Here is a 20,574-nt window from a genome sequence, read left to right on the forward strand (position 1 = left end):
ATATTAGATCAAATAAACCTCACGTAGCAAATAAGCCACCAAATTCGACACTCACTGATCTCCACACAAAACTCATTGCTTGGTGGGCGAAGCAACGAAAAATCGCCACCTGCTGGACATTTTTTTCTGCCGAGTTGGGCATCTCACCTCTTCGCCTCTTGGGTTACGTAAAAGCAGAGATAAGAATCAAAATGGGTCAGTTATATGTAACGCCCCACCCAGCACCCTGTCGAAGTAAATCGTCACGCAATCCCTTCTCAAAGTCAGGGTATGAGTCGATAAACGTGTATATTTTCCTCGAAAGTATATGTCACGATTCCAAAGCTATACAATATTACAGATAGCAAGTTAATTATCTCACATCTTGGAATATGTGTGTAATGTACTTCTTGTTGACGAAATACATGCTAATTTTGGGTTTTTGAGCTAGCGCCCAACTGACTCCATTTCATTCCTCTTCGTGTCCCAAAATCAGAGTGCACTACGCGGCTCATTGAAGTAGCATGGGCATCGTACACAATGACCGATAATACGCCGCCAATTGAGTTTTCCATCTCCTCGAGTGTCTCTGGTAAAAAGCAAACTGTATAGTGGGCGGTCTCACGTGCCGGCTTTTCTTTTGATTCGCTCGGCTTTCTCTTCCTCACTGAACCTATTGAAAGCATCAGGGAAGTCGGCCAATGCTGAAACCGTGGACAGTGCCATATCAACGCTTTAGCAACCAGTAAGTAAGAACATTTTGCACAAACTTGTTTTCTTATTGAAGAAAGTAGACTTAGTTTGCAGGACCAGCACATGCCAAAAAATACATATGAAGAGTAACATTTAACACCATCAAGGACACTTTGCACAGGTAATACAGACGTATATATTGTCCTTGAATTGATACATTATGTAACGCATTGTATGATTTCAAATGAACTCAATTGTTTTGCTCTGTGATGCCGACCGTGCACAAATGTATCGTAGTGGAAGATCAAGTTGGCAATGGTATTCATCACCTTTTGCGCATGCCGGGCACTCTTTCACGAGGAGAGGGTGACGCAACAGTTCAGTTAGTTGCACGAAAGTCTTCTCCAAGGCTGCTGTTGTAGTCTGTTACTACTGCCAGCAACTACAAGAAAACGTTGCACTGACCGACTAAGTAAATTCGGTGTAATTTTTAACAATAGAATATATATTTTAAAGTTTTGTCTCGTTAAATATTGTTTTGCACTGCATCAGTCGATTAATCATGTACGGTAGACTGTTTCTATCGCATGCTTTTGAGCTGATCACTGTCGTGTAATCAAACTTGTCTGTACGTGAGTAAAATAACTACTAACAGTATATATTTTATGAAGGCAAATTTATTGCTAGCTTCACATTTACAAGCCACATGAGAGAGAGCGATGCTTTCCTCATGAACCCCTACGATCCCCAAGACTCATTAGCATATGACCAATCAGGATGCAATATGCAAATAACACCACATCTCCCTTTTCAGAGGATAAATGGTACACTGCCTATGTCTCAGAAACCTTCAAGGTATTATTCTGTCTTTATGTTGGTAGGTCTAAGGGATTATTCTGTCTTTTATGTCGGTAGGTCTGTTAAACGAGAGATGCTAGTTCTTCTGGAACATTTCAACATAGTCATGATTGCAAAATATTTTCTGTAAACTTTAACCCAAAATGCATCTCTCATTTATTTTAACACTAATGTATCCCACAGATAAGTTAGAACTGTAACAACTTGACAGCTGTTGTTTTGTCTTATTTTTTTTTACTTTGAGCTCAGTCTTTTGTTGTTGCTCTGATTTAAAAGTCCAGCCTTTGAGGTTTAACCATTGCTTGCGCAGACCTTGTTCTGGATGTAGCAGGTACATCCAGGATTACCTTGGGTGTTGGTGTGTCGGAGTGGTGAAGACACTTGAATCTTCTCCTGCGTAGCGTTGTTGTTCTCAGGTCCATTCATAGGGATGAGGTGATATCAGTTCCTGTGGACAGAACCGTGGGGAACGTCCACTATGTAGGATTGTGGTATTGCATGTTCCCTCAGCACTGTTCCTGTGATTTGAGTCCGTCATCAACACCTGTTTTCAGGGTGGGTGTCTGCTGAGGTTGCTGACTCTGTGACGCTTGTTGAAGGGTTGCTGATCCGCACTCCTTCTCTCCTTTTCCTTTGAGCTGACCACACCTGTGTTTGGGATTGATGGGTCTAGCAGCGATGGGAGTTTTGGCACCGTGGTACGAAGCTGTCATCCCATCAGCAGTTGCGCCGGGCTGAAGCTATTCTGGAGTGGGGTTGACCGATAGGCCAGCAAAGCAAGGTAAGGGTCAGCTGCTTTCTTGAGGAGGTTCTTCACCGTCTGAACGGCGCGTTCCACCCTATGTTGCTTTGCGGGAACTTTGGATTATTGGTGACATGGCAAAATTCATACTCTGCATCGAAGTCGGAAAGGGGTCTTCCAGAGAACTGAGGCCCATTGTCCGTAACCAGGATCTCAGGTACCCCATGGTGGGCGAAGATGGACTTCAGATGAACTACGACGTCTGCAGAATTCGTTAGTGACAGGTTTGCAATTTTCCACCTTGAGGAGTAGTCCACCACTAGCAGGTAGGTGGTGCATTTCAGAGTGAACAAGTCTGCTCCCAGTCTTTGCCAAGGTCTCTCAGGAAGTTATGATGGTATATGTGGTTTGTGCCCTCTGATCTGTGTCCTGCAGTTAAGCACAAGTTTGTTCAGTCCTTCGCATCCGCTGAACTCCGACCATCCTTTCTGACACATTGTCATGACTTTTGAGCACACACTGTTGGCTTTGAGTTGTTCTCTCAGATTGTCTATGTAGGAAACACTCGCTGGAAGCTGTTCAATCATGGCATTTACATATGTATTTGTTCTCTCCATGAGCTCCATTTTAGCAGCAGTAGCTTTGGCTTTGACTGGCGCACGTGACAACGTGTCTGCATTCCACAGCCTATTTCCAGGGACATGAGCAATCATATAAGAGTATGTCATAAGTCTCATCCTGAAGCGTTGCATTTGTGGGGGAAGGTTGTCCCAATATTGGTTCCCCAGAAGGCTTTAGAGCGGTTTGTGGTCAGTTTCCAGCTGAAAGTGTTGACAATGAGAAAGTCTCTGAATCTTTCACATGCCCATATCAGCCCCAGAGCTTCTTTTTCCACTTGAGCGTGTCTCTGCTCGGTCGGTGTGAGAGACCTGGAAGCGTAAGCAACAGGTTTCCATACCTTGATCTTCTTCAGCAGCAGCACTCCTCCTAGTCCGTAGGAAGATTCATAGGCTGACACCTTGGTCTCTTTGTTTGGGTCAAACAGGGCTAGCACGGGTGTTGAATTCAGCTCCTCCTTCAGCTCTTTGAAGGCTCTGACTTGGTCGGCCCCCCAGTACCAGTGGCTTTTCTTTGAGAGTAGGTCACTGAGAGGTTTGTCCTTTTCTGCTAACTGAAGGATGAACTTTCCCAGTTGGTTCACCATTCCTAGAAAATCCGTAGGTCGCTGACTTTGGATGGCTCTGCCATCTCCTCGACAGACTCTGTCTTTGTCGGATCGGGCTGTACTCCTTTGTCTGAGATAATGTGGCCCAGGAACTACACTTCCTCCTTTTGACAGGATACATTTCAAATCAAATTTTGTTTGTCACACGTGTCCCGAATACAACAGTGAAATGCTTACTTACAAGCCCTTAACCAAAAATGCAGTTTTAAGAAAATCCCTAAAAAAGTAAGCATAACATATATAATTAAAGAGCAGCAGTAAGTAACAATAGAAGGGCAATGTACAGGGGGTACCGGTACAGTGTCTATGTGCAGGGGGCACCAGTGTTGAGGTAATTATGTACATGTAGGTAGAGTTATTAAAGTGGCTATGCATAGATAATAACAGAGAGTAGCAGCAGTGGGGGGGGGGGGGGTGCAAATAGTCTGGGGGATGCAAATAGTCTGGGTAGCCATTTGATTAGCTGTTCAGGAGTCTTATTACTTGGGGGTAGAAGCTGTTTAGAAACCTCTTGGACCTGGACTTGGCGCTCCGGTACTGCTTGCTGTGCGGCAGCAGAGCGAACAACATATGATTAGGGTGGCTGGAGTCTGACAATTTTTAGGGCCTTCCTCTGACAATGTTATAGAGATCCTGGATGGTAGGAAGCTTGGCCCCGGTGATGTACTGGGCTGTACGCACTACCCACTGTAGTGCCTTGCGGTCGGAGGCCGAGCAGTTGCCGTACCAGGCAGTGAATCGGAATGGCCGATTAATTAGGGCCGATTTCAAGTTTTCATAACAATCGGAAATCTGTATTTTTGGGCACTGATTTAAGTGTTACATTAAAAAAAAAATCATTTTTTATATACCTTTTATTTAACTAGGCAAGTCAGTTAAGAACACATTCTTGTTTTCAATGACGGCCTAGGAACGGTGGGTTAACTGCCTTGTTCAGGGGCAGAATGACAGATTTTCACCTTGTCAACCTTACAGTTAACTAGTCCAACGCTCTAACCACCTGCTTCTCATTGCACTCCACGAGGAGCCTGCCTGTTACGCAAATGCAGTAGAAGCCAAGGTAATTCGCAAGCAAGCATTAAACTTATCTTATAAAAAACAATCAATCAATCATAATCACTAGTTATAACTACATGGTTGATGATATTACTTGTTTATTGAGCGTGTCCTGCGTTGCATAAAATCGATGCAATGCTGGGGGATGATTTAACAAAAGCGCATTTACGAAAAAAGCACAATCGTTGGACGACTGTACCTAATCATAAACACCAATGCGTTTCTTAAAATCAATACACAGAAGTATGTATTTTTTAAACCTGCATATTTAGCTAAACGAAATCCAGGTTAACAGGCAATATTAACCAAGTGAAATTGTGTCATTTCTCTTGCGTTCATTGCACGCAGAGTCAGGGTATATGCAACAGTTTGGGCAGCCTGGCTCATTGCGAACTAATTTGCCAGAATTTTACGTAATTGTGACATAACATTGAAGGTTGTGCAATGTAACAAGAATATTTAGACTTAGGGATGCCACCCGTTAGATAAAATACCGAACGGTTCCGTATTTCACTGAAATAATAAACCATTTGTTTCAAATTGATCGTTTCCATTTTAATGACCAAAGGTTCGTATTTCTGTGTGTTATTATGTTATAATTAAGTCTATGATTTGATAGAGCAGTCTGACTGAGCAATGGTAGGCAGCAGCAGGCTCGTAAGCATTCATTCAAACAAAACTTTTGTGCATTTTGCCAGCAGCTCTTCGCAAGCACAGCGCTGTTTATGACTTCAAGCCTATCAGCCTAATGGCTGGTGTAACCGATGTGAAACGGCTAGCTAGTTAGCTGGGTGTGCACTAATAGCGTTTCAAATGTCACTCACTCTGAGACTTGGAGTAGTTATTCCCCTTAATCTGCAAGGGCCGTGGCTTTTGTGGAGCGATGAGTAACGCTGCTTCGAGTGTGGCTGTTGTCGATGTGTTCCTGGTTCGAGCCCAGGTAGGGGTGAGGAGAGGGACGGAAGCTATACTGTTACACTGGCAATACTATAGTGCCTATAAGAACATCCAATAGTCAAAGTGTCACGTTCTGACCACAGTTCTGTTATTTTATTCTTTGTTTTAGTACGGTCACAGCGTGAGTTGGGGTGGGCAGTCTGTTTGTTTTTCTATGTTGGTTTTTGTGTTCGGCCTAGTATGGTTCTCAATCAGAGGCAGGTGTCGTTAGTTGTCTCTGATTGAGAATCATACTTAGGTAGCCTGGGTTTCACTTTTGGTGGGTGGGTGTTTGTTTCAATGTGAGTGTTTGAGTCACACGGTACTGTTTCGTTTTGTTCACATCGTTTATTGTTTTGTTCCAGTGTTCAGTTTGTTTATTAAAAAAGACATGAACACTTACCACGCTGCACCTTGGTCCTCCTCTCTATCCCCAGACGACATCCGTACACAAAGGTATATGAAATACAAATGGTATAGAGAGAAATAGTCCTATAAATACTAGATTAACTACAACCTAAAACCTCTTACCTTGGAATATTGAAGTCTCATGTTAAAGGGAACCACCAACTTTCACATGTTCTCATGAGCAATGAGCAAGGAACTCAAACGTTAGCTTTTTTACATGGCACATATTGTACTTATACTTCTCCAACACTTTGTTTTTGCATTATTTAAACCAAATTGAACATTTTTCATTATTTATTTGAGGCTAAATTGATTTTTATTGATGTATTATATTAAGTTAAAATAAGTGTTCATTCGGTATTGTTGTAATTGTCATTATTACAAATACATTTTTTTAAATGGGCCGATTTAATCGGTATTGGCTTTTTCGGTCCTCCAATAATCGGTATCGGCGTTGAAAAATCATAATCGGCTGACCTCTAGTTAGGATGCTCTCTATGGTGCAACTGTATAAATCCTTTTGAGGATCTGAGGACCCATGCCAAATCTTCAGTCTCCTGAGGGGGGAAGAGGTGTTGTCGTGCTCTCTTCACAACTGTCTTGGTGTGCTTGAACCATGTTAGTTTGGTGATGTGGATGCCAAGGAACTTGAAGCTCTCAACCTGTGCCACTACAGCCCCGTCGATGAGAATGGGGGCATGCTCGGTCCTCCTTCTCCTGTAGTCCACAATCATCTCTTTTGTCTTGATTACATTGAGGGACAGGTTGTTTTCCTGGCACCACACAGCCTGTTCTCTGACCTCCTCCCTATAGGCAGTCTCGTCTGTGATCAGGCCTACCACTGTTGTGTCATCAGTAAACTTATTGATGGTGTTGGAGTCGTGCCTGGCCGTGCAGTCATGAGTGAACTGAGAGTACAGGAGGGGACTGAGCACACACTCCTGAGGGGCCCCCATGTTGAGGATCAGCGTGGCAGATGTGTTGTTACCTAACCTTACCACCTGGGGGCGGCTCGTCAGGAAGTCCAGGATCCAGTTGTAGACGGACGTGTTTAGTCCCAGGGTCCTTAGCTTAGTGATGAGCTTTGTGGGCACTATGGTGTTGAATTCTGAGCTGTAGACTATGAATAGCATTTTCACATCGGTGTTCCTTTTGTCCAGGTGGGAAAGGGCAGTGTGGAGTGCAATAGAGATGGCGGCATCTGTGGATCTGTTGGGGCGGCATGCAAATTGGAGTGGGTCTAGGGTTTATGGGATAATGGTGTTGATGTGAGCCATGATCAGCCTTTCGAAGCATTTCATGGCTACAGATGTGAGTGCTACAGGTCGGTAGTCATTTAGGCAGGTTACCTTAGTGTTCTTGTGCACAGGGACTATGGTGGTCTGCTTGAAACATGTTGGTATTACAGACTCAGACAGGGAGAGGTTAAAAATGTCAGTGAAGACACTTGCCGGTTGGTCAGCGCATGCTCGGAGTACACATCCTGGTAATCTGTCTGGCCCTGTGCCTTGTGAATGTTGACCTGTTTAAAGGTCTTATTCACATCGGCTACATGAGAGCGTGATCACACAGTCATCCGGAACAGCTACCTGTCTCGAAGTGAGCATGGTAGGCTGGTAGGCTTGTGTCACCGGGCAACTCTCGGCCGTACTTCCCTTTTGTAGTCCGTAATACTTTGCAAGCCCTGCCACATCCAACGAGCATCAGAGCCGGTGTGGTACGATTCGATCTTAGTCTTGTATTAACGCTTTGCTTGTTTGATGGTTCGTTGGAGGGCATAGCGGGATTTATTATACGCTTCCGGCTTTGAGTCCCGCTCCTTGAAAGCGACAGCTCTCCCTTTTAGCTCACTGCAAATGTTGCCTGTAATCCATGGCTTCTGGTTGGCGTATGTGCAAACAGTCACTGTGGGGACGACGTCCTCGGTGCACTTATTGATGAAGCCAGTGACTGATGTTTTGTACTCCTCAATGCCATCGGAAGAATCCCGGAACATATTCCAGTCTGTGCTAGCAAAACAGTCCTGTAGCTTAGCATCTGCTTCATCTGACCACTTTTTTTATAGACCGAGTCACTGGTGCTTCCAGCTTTAAATTTAGCTTGTAAGCTGGAATCAGGAGGATAGAGTTATTGTCAGATTTGCCAAATGGAATGCAAGGGAGAGCTTTGTACGCATCTCTGTGTGAGGATTTAAAGTGGTATTTTTCCCTCTGGTGGCACATTTAACCAGAAATGATGTAAAACTGATTTAATTTAATTTGTCCATGATTTCATCTGATTTCATTTGTCCATGTTCAAAGTTAAGCTGGCTTTTTCCATCTTCTGCAATGCTAAAAGGCAGACCGTTGAAGTAGTAATGTCCAGAAGGTGTGATGAAGGTTGTTAGCTTAACTGACTCCTTGGCTAGCGGAATCTGCCAGAAGCTCATGTCCGCGTTGAGCTTGCTGAAGATCTTCGCCCCGGCTAATGAGCCAAGGGTCTGTTCGACAGTGGGAAGTATGTATTTTTCTCATTGAGACGGGTAAAATCGACACATATCCACACGTCCCAGTTCTTCTTTGGGACAACCACTATGCCGGCTCACCAGTCCGTGGGCTCCTCCACTCTGGTAGCAGCCTTGAACCCTTGCTTGCACACTAGTTCTTTCTTGACTTTTGGCAGCAATGTCAGAGGAATCCGTCATGCAGTGAATAGGGCTCTGCGCCAGGTTTCAGCTTGATGGTATATGGTTGTTGTACTGTGCCAAGACCGCTGCACAGCTTTGGATAGCTTTCTTTCAGTGTTTGTAAATTAATGCTGTCAGAGTCGAGCTACTAGCTCATGCTTTGTGATCGCTGGTCTGCCTAGTAAAACTGTGTGTAGATCTCTGATGACATACACGTCCTCCAGTGTCTCCTTTTCTCCTTTTCATAGAACCACACTTGCGATGCCGATCACGTCCAGCGGCACTCTTCCTGGTCCAAGCAGAGGCAACAGTGTCTATTTTAAATTTCACATTTCTGTTCATCACTTGAATGTCAAACATCCTGCTCCTATATTGTTCCCCGGAAAATGCTATCATCCTTTTCTTTGAACCTTGTTTACGGCTCTTAATGATACATTGGTAATGTCCTTTTTTTACCACAGGAGTGACGCACTACTTCATTAGCTGCACACTGTGCTCTTGGATGGGCAAGGATTTTGACACAGTTTTGACACTGACTGCTTTTTGTCATTAGCGTTTTCATGGCTAGCTTTCTCATGCTGGAATTTCTGTTTCCATTGGCTGCCTTTCTGCATAACTCTATCCACTGGGCACAATAAAGAATGCAAGAAATCCATACTGTTTTTGCTCGAGGTTGTTTAGGTTTAGACCCCTCAAAACGTAATCTGTTTCGTCGCCCGTACAGTACATACAGTAGAGTGTTTACCTGGTTTTTCTCGGTAGATGTGTGAAGATTACTCGCCTGACGAAAGCGCTTGAACCTCCTAAGCAATTTGTTCCATTCTTGAGGTTTAGAAAAATCTAATGTCTCCGGCGGTTATATGCTAAATGTAAGGCTTGGGCCTGTATGCGCGAGTATCTGTGACCCTCCCGCTGGACTTTGCATGGGTGGCTGGCCTCTTCCCACTACTGCCGGTGGCTACTGTGCTTCTCCTGCGACGTCTTCCATGCCTAATAGCCTCCTCGATTTTCTTCCCAAAACTTTTCAACCAGGTACTGTAAGCTAAACTCTGTTAGTAAATACACTCGTTCTAGTCCACTTCTGACACCATGTTGTGTAATCAAACTTGTCTGTATGTGAGTAAAATAACTACTAACGGTGTATATTTATGAAGGCACATTTATTGCTAACTTCACATTACAAGCCACATGAGAGAGAGTGATGCATTCCTCGTGAACCCCTACATTCCCCAGGTCCTCATTAGCATATGGCCAATCAGGATGGAATATGCAAATAGCACCCCAATCACATTATCTTACTTTTCAACTCATTTGACCAAATTTTCAGCCTGGTTTCAGACTAGACATAACATAGTAAATTAAAATCCTGGACACTCAAATTAGTATGGAATGTTACATTTGGTATGGTTACATAAGGCAAAAAAACAAAAGGAGGGTGACTGGTCAGAATGGGTGGGCATATAACGTAAATGTCTAGCAACCCAACATTTCAACTACTTAGTACTTTTTCGCAAATTTGTAGCTACATATCATGTTAGTTAACCCTTCTCCTAACCAATGTTCCCTCAAAAAAATTTAGATTTCAGGTCTGCTGAGCGCAAAACTTGAACGTTGTGAAAGTTCTGTGCAACATCCGGTGCGCGTTTACTGTGAACACTGAGTCAACTAGACTACTGTGGCTATTTGATCATAAGGCAGGCCTACCAGAGTGGCCTATCATCAATGGAGAAAATGCATCCCATAACATTTTAACATGGACATAGCTGTTCTATCGTTCAGCCTACAGTAGCAACCAATGTGTGGTTTCATGTTTTGAGAAGAAAAAAAACATGCAGGGCTTGACATTAACCTGTTTAACCACTTGTCCTTCAGGCAAAATAAAATGTATCATTATTCCCTTACCATTATTACAGAGAATCATACAAATTATGCTACCCAGTTTATTCAAGCCCGTCTCAAAATACAACCCTTCCTCTTTAAGACAAAAATAGCTCTTCACCTGACTTGCTTTTCAAAGATGTCTAGAAATGCACACATTTTGTGCACTTGTAGGAAGCAATCACTCCTCCATTGTTGACTACAAATTATAACTGGGCAAAAAACTCACTAACTAGGAAAGGATATGTACAAATGTGCACACATACAGTTGAAGTCGGAAGTTTACATACTTAGGTTAGTCAATAAACCCGTTTTTCAACCACTCCACAAATTTCTTGTTAACAAGCTATAGTTTTGACAAGTCGGTTAGGACATCTACTTTGTGCATGACACAAGTAATTTTTCCAACAATTGTTTACAGACAGATTATTTCACTTATATTTCACTGTATCACAATTCCAGTGGGTCAGAAGTTTGCATACACTATGTTGACTGTGCCTTTAAACTGCTTGGAAAATTCCAGAAATTGATGTCATGGCTTTAGAAGCTTCTGATAGGCTAATTGACATCATTTGAGTCAATTGGAGATGTGGATGTATTTTAAGGCCTACCTTCACACTAAGTGCGTCTTTGCTTGACATCATGGAAAAATCTAAAGAAATCTCAGAAAAGACCTCAGGAAAAAAATGTAGACCTCCACAAGTCTGGTTAATCCTTGGGAGCAATTTCCAAACGCCCGAAGGTACCACGTTCATCTGAACAAACAATAGTACGCAAGTATAAACACCATGAGACCACGCAACCGTCATACTGCTCAGGAAGGAGACGCATTCTGTCTCCTAGAGATGAATGTACTCTGGTGCGAAAAGTGCAAATCAATCCCAGAACAACAGCAAAGGACCTTGTGAAGATGCTGGAGGAAACGGTACAGAAGTATCTATATCCACAGTAAAACAAGTCTTATATTGACATAACCTGAAAGGCCGCTCAGCAAGGAAGAAGCCACTGCTCCAAAGCCGCCATAAAAAAGCCAGACTATGGTTTTCAACTGAATATGAGGACAAAGATCGTACTTTTTGGAGAAATGTACTCTGGTCTGATGAAACAAAAATGGAACTGTTTGGCCATAATGACCATAGTTATGTTGCAAGCCGAAGAACACCATCCCAACCGTGAAGCACTTCACAAAATAGATGGCATCATGAGGCAGGGAAATGATGTGGATATATTGAAGCAACTTCTCAAGACATCAGTCAGGAAGTTAAAGCTTGGTCGCAAATTAACAAGGACTCCAAGCATGCTTCCAAAGTCGTGGCAAAATGGCTCAAGAACAACAAAGTCAAGGTATTGGAGTGGCCATCACAAAGCCCTGACCTCAATCCTATAGAAGATTTGTGGGCAGAACAGAAAAAGCGTGTGCAAGCAAGGAGGCCTTACAAACCTGACTCAGTTACACCAGCTCTGTCAGGAGGAATGGGACAAAATTCACCCAACTTATTGTGGGAAGCTTGTGAAAGGCTACCTGAAACATTTGACCGAAGTTAAACAATTGAAAGGCAATGCTACCAAATACTAATTGAGTGTATATAAACTTCAGACCCACTGGGAATGTGATGAAATAAGTAAAAGCTGAAATAAATATTATTCTGACATTTCACATTCCTAAAATAAACTGGTTATCCTAACTGACCTAAGACAGGGAATTTTTACAAGGATTAAATGTCAGGAATTGTGAAACTGAGTTTTTAAATGTTTTTGGCTAAACTTCCGACTTCAACTGTAGCTACATGTAGTTTTCGCCTTGATCTCAAAACCAGCACATCTACTCACGACCCCTGAACTGTCCAGTTCGAAGTGAATTTCACAGATCCATATATATGGCAAGGGTCTATTTACATACATGTCTACTGCACATCTGATTGGTAATGGCACACCGGTCTGTGTAGAGTACATGCCTGAGTCGTGCCTGTCATTGCAATAGACTTCTACTCCGATGTGTTTGTCTGCAACAAAATCTATCGCATAGTTAGTTTTGCATACTAAGTCTTGCATAGTTCATTTTGTTTCGGTATGTTACATTGAAAGTGACTTATATTGTGTTGATTCGATCACAATTCCCACAGTACAGTGAAACGTTGATAGTGTTAATAACTAAGGGGGAAAATTCTAGAAAGTTGAGTGAAGTTCAGTCTTGTGCTTTCCTGTCTACTATTAACACATGTAATTATTTGTCCTCTGATGCACTCATCACTTTAAAATGCACTCGTCCTGTCCAAATAGAAATTACCGCTGTCAGTTAAACAATCAATTATGTTTCTGTCTCTCCTGGGTGCTTTTGCATCAGCATAATGACAACTTTATCACAGACAAAGGAAATCTTCCGGAGAGCAGACGCTGTGTGCTTCGACGTGGACAGCACTGTTATCAGAGAAGAAGGCATTGATGAGCTAGCCAAATTCTGCGGGGTTGGAGATGCTGTCACAGAAATGTATGTTGTGTAGCAATTCGTAATGATTTTAAGTGCGCTGAAATGCATGTTTCTTTCTTCTCTCCTTTCTTTATCTAGGCCCATCTACATTCCCCTGTACATTTCCCAGTGCCATAATTTTCTACGTGTTTCTTTCTAAATGTTCAATTTGCAACATATTTGTTGAGTACATTGAGTTTTTCTCATTTCAGGACTCGCAAGGCCATGGGGGGGTCAGTTCCTTTTAAAACTGCTCTGACGGAGCGCCTGTCCATCATCCGATGCTCGAGGGAACAAGTGAACAAACTGATAACTGACCACCCTCCTCAGTTGACGGCAGGTATTAAGTAAGTGGTTGTTGATTTCAATTTGTCAGTCTTTTTTTCCACTCAACACGATTTGATTATTAGCAGAGGCTATGGTAATTTGATCATAATACTCACATAAAATGGTTGAACTAGTAGTCTCTTCAAGCTGGGCGTCTAACCTCAAGTTACACAATCGCTTATGAAACCTGTACTAATTTCTGCATGTAGTAGAATAAATGTACACATTTCTGTACATTGTCCAGGGAGCTTGTTGATACTTTGCACCAGCGCAACGTGAAGGTGTTCCTGGTCTCTGGCGGTTTCCGCTGTATCGTGGAGCATGTCTCCACTCAACTCAACATTCCCCTCCATCACGTGTATGCCAACCGCCTCAAGTTCTACTTCAATGGTAAGATCAGAGCAGTATCAGAATCACCTCTCACACTGTGGAAGGGATGAAGTGTGGGTGATGACAGTATGATCATTCATGTTTTAATATTATTGGTTATTTTGGTTTGATGGCTGGAAGCAAAAACGGGTGGCCATCTTGTTACTCTGGTATCCCTGTACATTTGATATTGGCACTGACTCTGTATATAGCTTCCTCTCTTGTTTCTTAATTCTCATTTGCTTTATTATATATATTTTTTATTTGTATTAGTTATACTATTTTGATATTGATTACTGCACTGTTGGGTAGAGCTTGCAAGTGAAGCATTTTACTGTACTTGTGACAATAAAACTCGAACTGGACTTCAGAGGGCTGGTTTCAAGCAAGCGGAAGATTGGCCTCTACAGGGAGGAATTCTTTACTAATTTGTTGTTCTATTTTCCCCCTAGGTGAGTTTGCTGGCTTTGACGAGACCCAGCCCACATCTGAGAGTAATGGGAAGGGGAAGGTGATCAGCATGCTCAAGAAGAAGCACGGCTTCAAGAATGTGGTGATGATCGGTGATGGAGCCACAGACCTGGAGGCCTGTCCCCCTGCAGTAAGTGTTGTCTTGTCAATACATTAAAAGACAGGTGGCAAGCTAGTATTTATAGCTGTTATTTATGTCATCTCCGGTTTTCTGTCATGGAATACTTTATTGTCCATTTTGTGGAGGAAATTTGTATTTTGTCTCTGTTCCCAACACCCCTAGACACCACAGAAACACGCACACAACACATTTTAGGTGGAACACAGAGTCAACAGCAGTGCAGTGCCTCTGGAGGAGTTAAGGGGGTTTAAGCACCTTTTTTAAAGGCGCAGTTGCAGGGGTGTATTCACTAGGAACCAAACAGAAGCAACTGGATTGAACCGGGGAGGAATTTACCTGGATTTGTCGAATAGAAACTCGTTTCCATTGCAAAACGTTTTGCTACAGTCTGCAACTAATGAATACATCCCAATACTAGATTGTCAGGTGTTAAAGGCAGCTATAATGTAAAATAACACTGCAATAATGGACACTGGATGTCTTTTAATCTTTTAACCTCTACGGGATCGGTCCCCCCTGGCATGGCGGTTGAGCAAACCTAGGCTAATGTGATTTGCATGAGGTTGTAAGTAACAAAATAAAATCCCAGGACATAGACATATCTGATATGGGCAGAAAGCGTTGTTAATCTAACTACAACGGTCCAAATTACAGTAGCTATTACAGTGAAAGAATACCATGCCATTGTTTGAGGAAAGTGCACAATTATGAACTTAAATAAACCAATAGGCACATTTGGGCAGTCTTGATACAACATTTTGAACAAATATGCAATGGTTCATTGGATCAGTCTAAAACGTTGCACATACACGGCTGCCATCTAGTGGCCAAAATCTAAATGTAAATAATACATTATGGCCTTTCAAAGATGATGGTAAAAAGAAAAATGTGTGTTTTTTTTCTATGTGTTATCTTTTACCAGATCTAATGTGTTATATTCTCCTACATTAATTTCACATTTCCACAAACTTCGAAGTGTTTCCTTTCAAATGGTATCAATAATATGCATATCCTTGCCTCAGGTCCTGAGCTACAGCCAGTTAGATTTGGTTATATCATTTTAGGCGAAAATTGGGGGGAAAAGGATCGGATCCATTAATTAAACAATTATCCTCACCACATTGATTTGTTTTTCAGAATGCATTCATTGGATTTGGTGGAAACGTGGTTAGGCAGCAAGTAAAGGAGAGAAGCTTGTGGTACGTCACAAGTTTTAGAGAGCTGCTACAAGAACTGGAGAAGATTTAACAACAAGGAAATACCATAACCTGAACCCTCTTACAACTATTGTTACTAATGCTAACATCAGTGTTTTATTTTCACCTAATGGTGTGCCTTTTATGGTTTTATCTAGTGCACAATATTTTTTCATTTCCAGTCAATAGATTTTTTTATTAATAAATGTTTACACTATTGTAGTGTCTTCTTGGGTTTGACCCTTGTTGATTTTATATACTAGATAATACTAAAAAAAATAAAGTTATCCTTTTTGTGGAGGGTTTTGAGCGGGGTTGGAGTCCATTCGATTTAATTTCAGTATGTTCGTTTAATTCCTGAATTCAATTAATTGAATTGGAATTGAACCCAACCCTGGATTTGTGTTTTTTTTTTAACTGCACTTTTGTGGTTTTGTCCTTACGTCAAACTTTTGTGGGAAGGATAATACAACTACTGCATTTTACAATATATGCCATTAAATGCCTTTATAGATGTAAATGTTTTGCAATTGACACTAATATTAGTAAGTGTAAAATGCAGTTCTGAGTATGTGTGGTCATTTACTTGTTTGTTTGTGTTTGTGTTTGTGTCAACAGCACAACTGCCTCTGATAGTATCATCCACTAAACAATGGCATAACTACACAGTAAGCTCAAAGTATTGGGACAGGGACACATTTCTTGTTGCACTTTGGATTTGAAATGATACAATGACTAAAGTACAGACTGATCGCTTTAAATTGGAGGTATTTTCATCCATATCGAGTTAACCGTTTAGAAATTAAAGCATTTTTTGTACTTTGTCCCCCCATTTTGAGGGGACCAAAAGTATTGGGACAAATTCACTTGTGTATTAAAGTTGTCAAGAGTTTAATATTTGATCCCATATTCCTAGCACATTAAGTGTTTTCTAAACACTTGTACATTAATATGAATGCTACCATGATTACAGATAGTCCTGAATAAATTGTGAATAATGATGAGTGAGAAAGTTAGAGGCACAAATATCATACCCCCAAGACATGCTAACCCAACGGTTCCCAAACTAGGGGTCGCCTGATATTAAAATCGGGTCGCAAGCGAATTTCCAAAACCCTAAGAAAAGATATATATACAGTATGTATATTATATTGTCTTTGTATCTCAAAATCATTGTAATGTGGTTAACTTTAAAAATGAAAATTATTCAAATCTTAAAGATGAAATTCAAGCAGTGAGCGCCCTTAGATCATGAGAATTCCCACGGGGAATGACTAGGCCCTCAATGCTATGAAACCACACACTATTGCAGAGACTTATTACCGGCCGCAATTGATATGGTGAAAACAATGTGTTGGGAGTTAGAGGCACAGAAACTCACATCAGTACCTTTGTCAGATAACACTGTTAAACAAATCATTTATGCTATTGCTAGCAATCAAGAGGAAAGTCCGACTGAATGACTCAACTCCCTAACTTATGCTCTCCAAATTGACATTAGCTGTGAGGGCCAAGATGCCCATGCATTGACTTTTGTTCGCTATACATGGCGGGGGATGCTATTCAGGAGGGCATTTTTCTGTCTCATTTTTCCAAAGCATGAAATGGCATATGGGATGTTCAGTTTTCTGCGTGGCTATATTGACGAAAAACAGATTCCATATGGCTATTTGGGGCTCAGTCTATCACCGGACGGTGGGCCTCTGCACTCTAGTTGTGTGTCTCCCTCTGCCAAATGGATGTATAGTATGATATACCAAGAGCAACTGGCGGCAAGAGAGCTGAGCACAACTCAGAGATATACTGCAGCAGGTAACTTCCATTGTGAACTACATGAAATCATGTCCAATGCGCGCACGCCTGTTTGCAAAACTGGAGATATGGGATCAGAGCATGACAATGCTCTATTTCACACAGGTGAAATAGAGCATGGTTGTAAAAAATAAGACTTTCGGTTGACTTTCTGTGTAATTAAAATAAAATAACAGAAAACAGGACGATTGCTGTAATCCCCACATTTTAAGATGACCACAAGCATCCCTGTTCCTAAGAACTCTAATGCCACAATTACTACCACCCTGTAGCACTCACTTCTGTAATCATGAAGTGCTTTGAGAGGCTGGTTATGGCACACATTAACTTTGCCACCCTAGACCCACTCCAATTTGCATACCGCCCCAAAAGATCCATAAATGACTCGGATCTCAATTGCTCTCCACACTGCCCTCACCCACTTAGATAAGAGGAATACCTATGTGAGAATGCTCTTCATTGACTACAGCTCAGCGTTCAACACCATTATCCCCTCCAAGCTCTTCACCAAGCTTAGGACTCTAGGTATGAACACCTCCCTCTACAACTGGATCCTGAACTTTCTGAAGGGCAGACCCCAGGTGGTGAGGATAGGCAACATCACCTCCACCACGCTGACCCTTAACACAGGGGCCCCACAGGGGAGTGTGCTTAGTCCCCTCCTGTACTCCCTGTTCACCCACAACTGTGTGGCCACGCACAACTGCAACACCATGATCAAGTTCGCTGTCGACACAACGGTGGTAGGCCTGATCACCGGTGACGATGAGTCAGCCTACAGGAAGGAGGTCAGTGACCGGACATTGTGGTGCCGGGGCAACAACCTCTCCCTCAACGTCAGCAAGACCAAGGAGCTGATCATGGACTACAGGAAACGGGGAGGGCAAGCACACCCAGCAGTGGAGCAGGTAGACAGCTTCAAGTTCCTGTGTCCAAATAACTAAGGACTTAAAATGGTCCAAACACACATGTACAGTCGTGAAGAAGGCGCAGTGCCTCTTCCCTCTCAGGATGTTGAAAAAGTTTTGCATAAACATTTCCTGTACGTAGTATGTTTACTTAGTGTATTTTTTTCTTTATAGTAATACATTGTTATTGATTATTGCATTGCTGGGCTTTGAGTTTGCAAGAGAGGCATTTCACTGTACTTGTGACATTAAAACATTAAATTAATTCGGGAACTTTGACCTCGTATTTTTCCCAGTTGTCTTGAAAACACCATAAAACGCATGGTAGGCTACTTTTGCCAGCTCATATCTGTGTGGAGCTGGATTCAGTGCTCTCTTCTGCATTAAAACTAAATAACGATCCAGGTTGGATGTGACAGCAGAGATGAGATGGCACTGTCGACCACGCCCCCTGACTTTGAGAAGCTCTGACGCAACATGCATCAAGCACACATCTCATTAGTGGTGGTGAGATGAGACATGTCAGACTAATATGCAATTGACTACCCCACATAAAAAATATGTGATGGTGAGTTGAAGACAATCATAAATACTGTTAGAATGTTCTTCAATTGAGTGCCATAGCCCCAAATTAAAATGTAAACATTGGCTGTTAATTACATACTTTTTTTCACATGGGTGGAATCACAAGAACCTTAAGATATCAAAATAGGGTCTTGGGCCAAAAAGGTATGGTATGCTAACCTCTCGCCATTACAATCGGGGCGGCAGGTAGCCTAGTGGTTAGAGCGTTGGGCCAGTAACCGAAAGTTTGGTTGATTGAATCCCCGAGCTGACAAGGTAAAAATGTGTCGTTCTGAACAAGGCAGTTAACCCACTGTTCCTAGGCCGTCATTGTAAATTATAATTTATTCTTAACTGACTTACCTAGTTAAAAAGGTTAAATATGTATTAATTTTTTTAAATAATAAGGGGGGTGGGGGTATAATTTAATCTAAATGTCATTGTTTATGATTAAATCAGGATTATCTGTATTCATGTTAACATCCACAGTAATGTAGAAGTGTTTAGACACATTCTATTCTTATTTACAATAAAAGTGACTCCAAAATGACACAATACAGTATATACCATTCAATTCTATTGGGCACAAAATAATCTGTAACTCAACCAAAGCAAACAGCAAATGTGTGACTCTACAAAACGAGTTTGTAGTCACACGCTTTATGTAATCATTGCGTCCTAGGAATATGGGACCAAATACTAAACTTTCGACTACTTTAATACACTTAAGTGAATTTGTCCAAATACTTTTGGTCCCCTATAATGGGGAGGGACATTGTAGAAAAAGTGCTGTAATTTGTATATGCTTCACTCGATATGGATGAAAATACCCTCAAATTAGTCTGCACTTTAATCTTATATCCATATAATTTCAAATCCAAAGCACTGGAGTACAGAGCCAAAACAATCAAACTGTGTCACTATCCCAATACTTTTGGAGCTCACTGTAACTCTCACACACTGTACTGGTTAGCACATAATCCGGCTAGCACATAATCTGGCAACAAAGAGCAGCATTACCACAGTTTCTCTTTGAATAACTTTATTTATGTGCTGACATTCTTGCCACCTTTGCCATAAATACCCTGTAAATCAGGGAATAAAACTAGGATGAGGCATGCTACTACCAACACTGAAACCTCTTTAAATTCACAATGAGTAGCAGCATGACTCCACAATTACAGCTTTTCATTTCAGTACATTGGTAGTTGTACCTGGGCACATAAATGTTCCATGACAGTATTAGATCAAATGTTTATGGAATAGGCTATTTATTATGCCCAACCGGAAACACGTTAAATCTGATAAAACATGTCTTGAAAAACTGGACATGCAGATAATACAAGCCATGTTCACTAAACCAGTACAACAAAAACACAAGCTTAATGCAGATGATGGGAAAGAAATGGGGAGAGAATGCCCACAATTGCAATCAATACATTTACTTTAAAAATTCTGAGAGGATATTTAGGGTTAAAATAGGCATGGCTTTAGCTCTGTATTCATACCAGTTCTCAAATAAATCAAAGTTTGTCACGTACAGAGATCAGCAGATGTTAAAGCAGGTGCAGCGAAATGCTTGTGTTTCTAGCTCCAACAGTGCAGTAAATGTCTAACAGTACAATACTAATACACAAATGATTCCAATAAATAATGTTCACGCTCAATGCCTTCACTTCAATTAAGTTTCAATATTTGACTATTTAGTAGATATTCTCTCCACTGACAAAATACAGTAACAATTCACTTATACCATTTTACCAGTCTTTCTAGCGCTCTGTTTGAGTCAGTAACATTTTAAAATCAGATTTCACCCAAAAGCTTGATTTAGCAATTTAACAATATGATTTATATATTTATTCAATATTTACATTAAATAAACAAAATAACCACAAAATC

The 20,574-nt window shown here is 41.5% G+C and overlaps 1 protein-coding gene across 3 annotated transcripts; it reads left to right on the forward strand.

Annotated features, from left to right (window-relative positions):
• The first annotated feature begins 366 nt into the window (after positions 1-366).
• Positions 367-15,952, forward strand: LOC123992779 (phosphoserine phosphatase-like). 3 transcript variants are annotated; one of them, XM_046294274.1, is made up of 6 exons: positions 367-728; positions 12,785-12,928; positions 13,120-13,254; positions 13,479-13,624; positions 14,056-14,204; positions 15,333-15,952. In XM_046294274.1, exons 2-6 carry the CDS (start codon positions 12,789-12,791, stop codon positions 15,441-15,443), a joined length of 681 nt encoding a protein of 226 aa, XP_046150230.1. In that variant the 5' UTR covers positions 367-728; positions 12,785-12,788; the 3' UTR covers positions 15,444-15,952. The 3 variants fall into 3 exon arrangements, with proteins under 3 accessions (XP_046150230.1, XP_046150228.1, XP_046150229.1); XM_046294272.1 differs by having other exon boundaries at positions 449-724; XM_046294273.1 differs by having other exon boundaries at positions 714-853.
• The last annotated feature ends 4,622 nt before the right edge of the window (positions 15,953-20,574 follow it).

Source organism: Oncorhynchus gorbuscha, linkage group LG13 (genome assembly GCF_021184085.1).
Source record: "Oncorhynchus gorbuscha isolate QuinsamMale2020 ecotype Even-year linkage group LG13, OgorEven_v1.0, whole genome shotgun sequence".
NCBI lineage: Eukaryota > Metazoa > Chordata > Actinopteri > Salmoniformes > Salmonidae > Oncorhynchus > Oncorhynchus gorbuscha.